Source organism: Corvus brachyrhynchos, unplaced genomic scaffold (genome assembly GCF_000691975.1).
Source record: "Corvus brachyrhynchos isolate BGI_N302 unplaced genomic scaffold, ASM69197v1 scaffold407, whole genome shotgun sequence".
NCBI classification, from domain to species: Eukaryota; Metazoa; Chordata; class Aves; order Passeriformes; family Corvidae; genus Corvus; species Corvus brachyrhynchos.
Genome location: NW_008239056.1, coordinates 1,084,477 through 1,095,268, shown reverse-complemented (window position 1 = coordinate 1,095,268; position 10,792 = coordinate 1,084,477). Strand labels below are relative to the sequence as shown.

The 10,792-nt window shown below is 41.0% G+C and overlaps 1 protein-coding gene and 1 long non-coding RNA gene across 2 annotated transcripts in view; both read left to right on the top strand.

The window, feature by feature from the left end:
* The first annotated feature begins 9 nt into the window (after window positions 1-9).
* Window positions 10-8,072, top strand: LOC108447899. Its single transcript, XR_001863605.1, has 3 exons — window positions 10-339; window positions 6,692-6,753; window positions 7,510-8,072. It is a non-coding gene; the product is annotated as an uncharacterized LOC108447899 (long non-coding RNA).
* A 1,820-nt stretch (window positions 8,073-9,892) lies between these two features.
* UTP6 (UTP6, small subunit processome component) overlaps window positions 9,893-10,792 on the top strand; it is an 11,242-nt gene continuing 10,342 nt past the window's right edge. The window contains exons 1-2 of the mRNA XM_008637586.2: window positions 9,893-9,906; window positions 10,340-10,499. Coding sequence (XP_008635808.1) covers window positions 9,893-9,906; window positions 10,340-10,499 — 174 coding nt within the window. The remainder of the gene's footprint in view (window positions 9,907-10,339; window positions 10,500-10,792) is intronic.

The following is a 10,792-nucleotide window of genomic DNA, read 5'->3' as shown; positions in this document are numbered from 1 at the left end:
CCCCGCGCTGCCCCGACCCCCGCCCCTCCGTGCTGCCCCGGCTCTGCGCGTTCCTCCGGGCTGCCCATGCCGCCTCCCGTTGCCCCCGCGGCCGCACAGGTGGCTGATGCTCCTCTCGCCTGGGCGGCCGCTCCGCTGCCCGCAGAGCTCAAGAGCTAAATTTGTCAAAATAGAAGTTCGGGTATAAATCGGTATCGGTTTTGTGGTAGAAGTGGTTATACTGGGTCGGCTATGAGGTCCTGCTGCTATCCCGTAGCTTTAACCTTAGCTAACCGTGAGGTTTCCTCCGAGGATGGCACAAGAAGTTGCCCATAGGTGCAGGGAGACTTGAATTCTGAGGTAAAGTGTTTCTGGGTTCCTTAGACCTTTCTCTGTCCCCAGGGAAGTGCAGGTTATGCCGCTGTGGCTGCGGCCGGAGCCCTGACAGCTGCGGCAGCGCCGAGCTCGGGGCCGGGGCCGGCCCTCGGGGCAGCACTTCGTGTGTGAGAAAACACCGAGTCCAGCCGCGCCGTGGGGAAATTCAACAGCGGCTCCATTTAATCACGTCCTTATCAGCAGTGCGGCAGCTCATACACAAAAGGCTTCGGCAGCCGTTCCATTCTGTTTGCTTTCCTTTGCAAAACTTCTCCGGGGTGATTGTACAGGGTAGGGTAAGAATGGTCTATGTGTGAAATACAGCCTTGAATTCTGATACAAGATCCAGCTGTCGTACTGGGACTCCACCATCTCCGCTTATCTTCTAATTTCTAGTGTTAAGAAAAATGAACTTAGTGATAAATATTAAGAAGAAAACCATGTATCAAAGTCAGTCATGCTGTAAATGTACCTTGCATTATCAATAGAGGGGGATTCTAACGTGATGTCTCAATTGTCCATTATTAACCTTATTATGTTTAAAGAAAATATGTGTATATACACCCCAAACATTAAGATAAACAAGTCTTTGTTGACTACTATCCCCCTCTTTTTGCTTTTTCTGCTGCACTATTTATCTTCTATATTTGCTCTGGAAAGATCTTCTCTTATCTGTTTTCCCCCTCCTTCCCTCATCAGACATTGATGGTTTACCTGCAAGCTTTTCAGTGTTTTGCTTGAGCCTTAATTTTCTTACATTTTTATAAATTCATTGTTGTCACCACTTTACCTATGTTGTGTTTTCTTCCTCTAAACAATACTGTTACACGTTTTGTCCTGCTTATCATAATTGTCTCTGCTTAGTATTCCAGCTTCTTTATCTTCTAATTCCTACTCCTTTTCTCTACAGCCACTTGTTGTTGCTGGATATTTCATTTCATGCCAGTCTTTCACTCCTGGCAGCAGCTGTGTTAGATGCACTGCACATTTTTGAGGACCTTATGTGTAATTTCTTTGCTCATAATACCTGGGACTTCTTGATGATGTTTCTGATGTTTGGTGTTTGCCAGGCTGGACTTACAGGCTAGAGAGCAGGAGTATCCCAAATTATGGGTATCTTTAGGTGATCAGAGATTGAGCTTGAGGTCAGTGACACCCTGTTATAAATGACAGAATGTATCAATATTGAAGCATGTGTGAGAAAGGCTCCTCAATGTTGTATAACTGCAATTCAGTCCTTGGAAGTTGTTTACTGACTAATTTATTCCTGTTTCCTCCTAACTGCTTCCAAGCCTCTGTTGCTTCTGGTGGCTCATCCTTCTAAATTTCAGAACTGGGAGGAGACAGAGGGCAACCTTCCAAGCAGGATTAACAAAGATAACTCAGCAATTAATCTCTGGCATTGAGTTGGATCTGCTTGTGAACAGAGGAACCAGGGCTGTGACTCCTGCCTTGAGTAAGACAGGATAGTGCAACACCACATGTACGTCTGAGCCCTCTGGAAATGTAGGACTGGTGGCCAAACAGGAGAGCTTTGGTAGCTTGAGCCTGTTTTTCTTTGCTGGTAATGAGAATTCATTTTTTAACTTGTTTAGATCTGCTGCCCTGGGCTGTTCATATGTCCTTAAGGAGCACAGAGTATTCATGAGGTACAGTCCTTAAAAACTCTGAAATGTCATTCCCCACCCCTGAAAGTGTTCAATGCCAGGCTGGATGGGGCTCAGAGCAACCTGGTCTAGTGGAAGGCATCCCTGCCCATGGCACAGGTTGGAAGGAGATGATCTTTAAGGTCCCTTCTAACCCAAACCATTCTATGATTCATTCTATGTTTGGAGCTTCACAGAATGCATGGCTAGAAAGAGCACAGGGCACAAAATAGCAAGTAACTTTTATTAATTTTGCACAATTAAAAGCAAGAAAAAGAAATAATTTCTTTTTAGAAAGATTGAAATCATAACAGTGTCTTCAGAAGACATGAGCTATGGCATGAGACTCTTGTGTCCCTGATCTGCCAGGTAATATAGACCCCTATAGATTTTACAGATGCATTTATTAAAACCCAAAAAATTAAAACATTTTTCTTGTGTACATCTATATCAGGTAACAGAAAGTTGGCCGTATTTAGCAAATGACACTGAAAATGTGTTTTCTAATAAAGTAGTCCAAAAAAGATGCAGGGAAATAGAGTGTACCTCACTGAAATTGACATAAATACATTAAATTAAAACAGTAGAAGATTATGATACTGTATCTTTTCCCCATAAAGATAAAAAGTATCCTAACAGAGAAAAAGAAAAAGGCAATTTAATAAGTTTAAGATGATAAATGGAAGAAACAATCAATTGCAAACCAGGAGTGCTGTTGGAATAAAACCCTGAAATGAAAGCAGAAGTTGGTGGCAGAGGGGCTTTCATGCTATGTCAGATTTTCAGTCTTGAGATGGTCAATCCATTCTTGTTTTCACATCCTGTTAGTGGGATTTGCATTTGATATCCAAAAGATCAGATTTGTTTCCTGCAGATTGAAAGAATATGCTACTTGTAAATCTCTTTTTTCCTACAGCTTTTTGCAGTCTGTGCATGCCCAGCATTCCTGTCATCTTTAATGGATGAACTGCAGCAATTTTTGCCCCTTCAGACATATATGTAAAAGAACATGCATATTTTATAGCACTTTATGGATTTTTGCTTTGGTTCATAGTTACATGATTTTGTTGGTTGCCTGTAGTACCCCTATGGCCACACTACTTAACTTTCCAGCTTCCAGTCCCCCAAATTACTGTGTCTCAGCACAAGAATATTCACCAAAAATCTTTTCTTTTAAAGCAGAAATAAATACTTGTGTACTTGGAACTCATAAATGAAGGTTCTGTCAGTATATTTATACTGTTTTCCTCACATTTTTAAATATGGATCTGTCTGTGTAGATGGTTAGTAGCTAACTAAATACCACTATAGATCAGTTTATCTTCTGGGAAATTAGTATTACATGTAACTTTGGAACAAAAGAGTGCTTACGAGCTGAATATAAACTTTTAGTCAGTCTTCTTTAAGTATTGATTCCAGATTTGGGCCATCCTGAAAGCCAGGGTCAGTATTTGTTAGGGAGCATTGTTATGCCCCACTGGTAAGGCACTGGAGTTGGGTGTTCAGGGTGTCGTTGAGAATAACAAATCCTCAGCGACTGTTGTGGGTACCTGTGTTTTTTTATTTTGGCCTTGAGCTAATGAGCACAGTCAGTGGGATTCAAGGGCATCCACTATGGAAAAGACTTTATACACTCCACTTCTGTGGTTAAATCCAAACTTTGCTTCTTGTTTTCATGGATCCAAGTTCTTCTTCTCGCACCCTGTCCCCAAACCCAAGTTTTCCATGAGAGAAGTGAGGACACACAAATGCTCTAGAACCTTGTGTGTAGATGGGAAGGTCCCATCTATGTCACTGTACTCCAAAACCAGACCCATTTCAGTGGCACCCCTTTCTTTCACTTACATGAATAAACTTCACTAGGTGCTGAGTTAACTTCATCTGCAATAGTTATTAATTCATTTTTCAGTTTATATTCTTTATTTTCAGTCTGATTTGATATAGATCAACAGTAACTGGCCATGGAACTTGTTAGATAAACTACTCTTCCCTACCTACTTGGAAAACAAAAGTCAACTCCCTCTAAGTGTTTTCCCAGACTCTTGTAAACAGAGGCTACATAATATTGCACCTGGAGAAAGGGAGCAATTCTAGCTTTCTGGGTAACAGCACGGGAGCAGTTCCAGCTTTCTGAGTTACAGCACAGGAACGGGTGGAGTACTGGGTGTGTTTGGGATGGCAGGATCATGCTGCTGTTGGAGTGGAAGCTCTCAGTTTCAGTTTGTTTTTCTGCATATTAGTGTACGTGCTGCCCTGCTTTAATAAGGGAACTTTAATGCAGGGAACTCAGCAAAGAGAAAATAAACTTTCCTGTAAGGGAAGCACTGTGGAGCATGGCAAAGGCAAGAGCTCGGATCCTACACAGCAACCCAAGTGTTCTGATGTGTAGCCATGAATGGTGTGTGTGAGATTGACAGAGCAGCCACTTGTGATTCTCATTCACGTGTTTGGCTGGGGACTGCTTTTGTACAGAGCTGCTCAAATGTATTCCAGGAGCACAGCACTCAAGGAACTTGGCCCTCGGGGAATCTTAATGCACCCACAATGCACAACTTTCAGCTAGCAGGTTGCTCGTGTGTCTTGAGTTATTGCAGGGAGTGAAAAGTGAATGCACAGAATGTTTTGCACCAGGGAGTCACCTGCCTTCTGCTTTCACATGGTGAACAATCAGTGATAATTAGTAGTCAGTATTGCTTAGGACTTGTTTCTTGGAGTTCTCTTAGTGATGTTTTACTGTATTCTTCATGAGTCTTCTACTCATGTCTTCTCTCTTCGATTTTCAGTTAGTGATTTATTTTTGCTTGGTGGCTTTTTAGCAGAAGTGTTCGTCATTAGAATTGAGATAGTGGACTAAAACTACTTGCTTCAAAAGCATTGTGAAAAGCCTGGGCCCAATATATTGATTCGTTCTAGAAAGGTAGGATATCTCTTAAGATGATTAAACTGTAAAGGCAGAAATATACTAACTACACAGGAAAAATCCATGCTAAATCTTGAAATTTAAATACTTAATACATGGAAATGGACAGGAATCATTCTAGTTCATTCTGTAATTTCAGAGATGCAGTATGTGTAGTACGCAAAACTATGAAAAAATTATTCTAAGTGAACTTTCAGGATTTGTGTTCTCTTAATTGAGTCCCGGAAACTGTGAAAGATATGGCAACTGAAACACTTCGGGTGCAAACTTAATGATTAAACTCAGAAATGCAGAGATCAAAGAGAAACTTGTGGGAAGATCTGAAAATTAAGTCAGTTACAGATGTAAATAGAAGTTTCTGAACAAAAGGTCTGTTGACAGTGCAAGAATGAAATCTTCAATCACTCAAAAAGAAAAATATTGGAGGATCAAAGAACATGTCAGTAGATAGTAAAATAAAACCTCAACTGAATTAGTTAGCAAATTAATTTCAGCTTTAAGTAAGGGATAAGTTTTAACAGGGACCAATTCTTTCTTTTGTGACTGAACCAAGTACAGGTTAATAAAGTGAGAATTTGGAATTTTATCATCACCAGTTACTTAAAGGATAAGATCTGTTTTCCTAGTGTTTCCCAGTTAGCACAGAAATACAAAATTCACACATGGGAAAACCTATCTGGGGTTTCATATGCCAGCGGTTGCTTCAGAAGTGTTTTACAAGACTTTATCTTGTTTTTGGAATGGTGCTTGGGAGGATATGATTCTGCACACTATAATCTGAATTATCCACACTCCAGAGGTAGTTTTACTGGTTGTTGTCATGACTGTGGTCAAAGTACTTTTACCATGCTAAAAACATCTCTACAGAAGGATGTGAGAAACACAGTAGGAGGCAAATTGTGACCAATCCTAATCCCAGTTTTTGGAAGGAGAAATAAATCTATATGTGGTATAGTTTATGGTTTTTGTTGTACCAGTATAATTGGCACTGACACCAACATGCTTGTGTTTAAAAGATACAAGGCTTTGCTCTGAGGAAGTTCTATCTTTACCTAAATTGCTACTTATGGAATAGGTCACCACAGGCCATGCCACAATTTCACCTACCCTTCAAACTTAGGTTAGTGAGGTAAATTAAGCTTAGCATGACTCTGCTCTCTTCTCTCTGAAGGCCTCTGGCAACAGACAAGAAACAAATTAAAGATAATTAAGCAATATATTTTGTAGTGTTGACATTTTGGGAGTGTGTAGGGGAGATGACAGATATAGTTTTAAATTGTTGAAATGTGACTGGCATTCCACTGGGTTATGAATTGGCAGCTAGGACATGATGACTGACTAGTTGTAACTGCCCTACTGCATTTAGACAGACTGTCAGCTACTCACCAACCAGCCAAATGACAAAATCAAATTAAAAGGCACACTCATAGCCACTACTGTGCAAGCCCCTGGAGATCCTGAATAAGCAGATGGATCTTATACTGAGTGCCAGATGTGAATTGGCAAGGAAACAATTCCAGAGGCATCATTCCCCTTCATTGGAAATTCCCTTTGTATAGATGTTCAGATCTTGGGGCAAAACAGAATGCCTCAAAATAAGTAGGAGGAAAAATCTGATTAATAAAAATTCAAGTTCAGAGCCAATGCAGAGAAGAAAGTAAAGGTTTTGCCTTTTTAAAGAGGTATGTAAAGTATCAGATAATAGTTCTGTTAAGGCATTAAACGAAAATGTTTATATTTGTTGATTTTGTGGTTTTTTTACCACTTTTAGCTGAAAAAAGAGAAGAGTGAGTGAATGAAATTCCAGGAGGGATTCAGATGTAAAGTTGCAGGGTAAGTGCCAGCAAGCTGCAAGAGTAAAGCAATGCATTCACAAAGACAAGCAATTTTCTATCAGAATGGAAAAAATAACATCTGTCTAGGACATGTACCAGGATTAATGCTGGTATGGAACAGTCCAACTGACCAACTGCAAAGACTTAAATCTAAGTTTTTGGATGCTCAGAGTGGAATTGCAGTGATGAAACCACTATTTATTCAGATTGACTGCTGGTTTTGGCAGAGGTGAAACCAAATCATCATGTAAATTATTTTAATTACAAAACTAAGGAAGTTAATGTAGTCCAAAGTTTGGGTTAGTTTATTTTTGAGAGTAAATTCCAAACTGTTTTATTAACAGATGTGCTCATATATTTTTAAACCAAAGTCCCACATGCTCAGTAAATGCTTTGAGGGCTTTGTTAAAAATATATCCCGAGGGGATGAACCACTGGCTCAGCTGAAGCCAGTGGAAGCGTCCCAATTCTTTTCATGAGGTCATAACATGATTTTCATTGTTTAAAAGGCATTTTCATAAAGTACATGTTAATTGTAAAATACTGTATATCTGGGGGCATCTTCTAGAAAGCTATATAATTGTTTCTGCACTCAGGTAGTAAAATAGCAGAAATAAAAAAGATAGATATAAATCAATTTGTAATTTAAATATTTGTCTTATGCACATTAACCATTAAATGTTTTAATATAGACAAAACTTAATGGAAAACCACTGTGATTTTTCCTAATTCATAACGTATCCATTGCTTGCAGACATAATCTATAAACATTAAGTTGTGACAGCTTGCCAGAACTTCTCCGCAAGGACCTACTGATGGAGTTTTTCTAAAGAGACTTCATAAAAGCAGCAAACGGTGGGACCCTACAGTTGCCAGCTGCAGCAGTTGTTTCTCCAGTTTTCCCAATAAGATTTGTTGAAACTCTCTGTATCACAATGTCTTTATTGGTAATGGATCCCTCCTTAATTTGCACTAATGCATTTGGAATGTCAGCTTCCAAAACAAGGCACATGGGAGGCATTTAAAGTAGATTTTATGAAAGGGAAATGAACAAAGAGCATGTCAGGTTCCATTTTGATTTGCATGACAAATCTAGCATGCAGTGTTCTGGTGGGTCGGGCTGGGCTTGCCTGCCACTCACGGCATTTGTCACTTTGGTATGAGCACTTTTGACAGTCCGTTATGTTAATTGTTCTAAGGATTGTTTTGCTGGGGGAAGAAAAGGAAAGGCATTTTTATTTTTGTCCTTGTTCCATCTACAGGAAAGGAAGGATATGTGAGGGAACAGAAAACGTTTTCGATTGGGTTTTGATCTTTTTTTTTTTTTTTTTTTTTGTAAATAATCCTGTGAGGTCATCAATGAAGTTCAGTATTTTAAATCTTATTGTTACTCACTCTGTGTGTTTTTGAGTGGGAAGTACTAGGCCCCTAAACTAGAAACTTGGGGAGTCTATTGTTTTGGTGCACACCATTCTTTGATCCTTTGAGTCCCACAGTGATGGGTCCTGCAGAGTGGTTTGTGCTGTGCCTATGTGCTTCTATGGGATGATATTGTGGTGCTTTGACAAGTGCTAGCAAGAAATTTAATGCCCTCTGAGGCCTTTTTGGACACCCATTGTTATCACTGTGTGGGGAACTCTCAGACCTGTTGGTAGATCTGTGCATGGGACTGAATTCTGCTGGAGACACATTCAAGGTGGAGGTTGCTGTGGCCTCTGAGGGCACACACACTTCTCTACCATCTACATTAGAACACTCATGGATGGTTTGGTGAGCTTCAAAGTCCCTGACTGACTGCAGGTGGCAGAACATTGTAGGTTGATCACAGAACAGTATTTTCAGACTGACCGAATGATCAAAGTTTCAGAAGACTCTGTTGTTTATGTTGATGTCTCTCTTTTGCAGTTACTGCTGATTTTCAGCTGAATGGTTGAAGAGAGAGGATAGCAAGAAGCTAGAAATAGAATTTTCTTGAGGTTTTTGGGTAATGGCTGACATTTACCTTTTCAATTCATAACTCCTACACTGCATGTGGTGTTCTCATTTACATGTTGGGATCTACATGCACCATGACAGACTAGCTCTAAGTACAGAATGCTTTTATAAAGTATAAAATCATGCAATCAGATGCAAAAATACTCAAACAAAATGAAACAATCCAGTGTAGTAAATCCAATCACACTCTTGCTCAGCAATTCAGTGTGCTAATACTACTTTTGATGCCCGGTGCTGTCCTCCTTAAGGGCTATTTTAGTAAAATCTGTGGACTTGCACAAGAATCAGCTTGAGCTGGTGCATATCAAAATATCAAACCCAATATAATTAATAAGTTACTGGTGATTATGAATAACACTCTTCCACCGCCACTGAGAAGAACTGCTGTGCTGCTTTACTGAAAGCTGAACTCAATGGGAGGTGAACTCACTGAACTTTAGGTCACAAGGGACTGAAGGCTTTGGCTCACCAGTGGGGATGGCCGTGCTGGGACAGCTACACCAATCCCCCTCTGACCTGTGGTGGTTCAGTGTAGGACAAGGGAGTCTCCAAGGAGGACAGTCTCCATCAGGAACTGCCTTTGTCCTTGTGGGGTGGGTAAGGAGTCCCATGACACAAGGCAGCTGCAATCCAGAGCTGCCTAGGCCACCAGCTTCTGAATGTAGCACTAGCCTGTAGTTCGTGGTCTTGTGACTGGATGGTGCCTCTCCATTTCCTGGTAGCTTTCCTGTTTGGTTACTTCTTGGAAAATCATGTCACTATTTCCTGTCAGAGTGAAAGTTGCTAAACCTCTCCCACTAAGAATTAGTTTAGTTTTTTTTTAATTGGTCCCAAAATTGAGAAAAGCCACCACAAATCCAAGTCACGGCAGGTGAAAAAAAAATTACCACTGCTCTTGATAGTTCCTGTAAAGTGTTACCTGTGTTTTTAACAAAAGTCAATTGCTCAAGTACTCACTCTGTATTTGGCAACACCTGTTAAAACTTTTGACTGTAAAAGGAAAAATCACTCCTTTTTGTTTTTTTTTTGCTATTATGTATGAATTCTGTGCCAGAAGCCCTCTTGCCCTTAGTCTGCTGCCTCTTCCCCTTGTACTTGTTTTTACAGAGACAAACTCCTGCCTTTTCCCCCAGGAGGGAACAATGGCTGTGACAGGGTAGGTTTAGAGGTGGGGTTGGCTCTGTGGCTGACCAGCTCAGTGACAGCAGTGACAACTCAAAGCATAAGCAGCAGATACTGCTGTGGATAATATGCATTTAAGCAATTCTCTCAATAAATTATTTCCCATTTCAGTTTTTATTTTCTGGAACATCTCTAAGTTCAGAAACAAAAATTTACTGTTTCCTGGTTATATTGTTAATTTTCTCAGAATCATAGACTCATGGAATGTTTTGGGTTGGAACGGGCCTTAATGATCATCTAGTGCCAACCCTCTGCCATGGGCAGGGACACCTTCCACTAGACTGGGTTACTGCAAGCCCTGTCCAATCTCGTCTTGAACACTTCCAGGGATAGGGAATTCACATGTTCTCTGGTGCCAGTATCTCACCACCCTCACAGTAGACGATTTTTTCTTAAAAATCTGGAAGGTGGAAAGAAGGACAGTACCATGTGAGTGACAAAGAGCCATTTGTCTTGGAGGAATCCCACCCAAGAAGCAAAGTGCTGGAGCAGTTCCAGGCTGGTGTCCCATCACTGACCCTGGTGAATGCCATCGTGTTTAGCTCCACGGCTGGTGCCAAGAGGATGGTTCCAGACTCTTTTAGGTGATGCCCAGCGACAGGACGAGGAGCAATGGTCATAAACTAAAACACAAAAAGTTCCACCTCAACATGAGGAAGGATTTCTTTCCGTGGAGGGTGGCAGAGCACTGGAACAGCTGTCCAGGGAGATCATGGAGTCTCCCTCTCTGGAGACATTCCAAACCCACGTCTGTGTCCCCTGCTGCAGGCGACCCTACCTGGGCAGGGGGGTTGGACTGGGCGATCTCCAGAGGTCCCTTCCAACCCGATCGAGTCTATACAGACTCTGCGGCTCTGGCC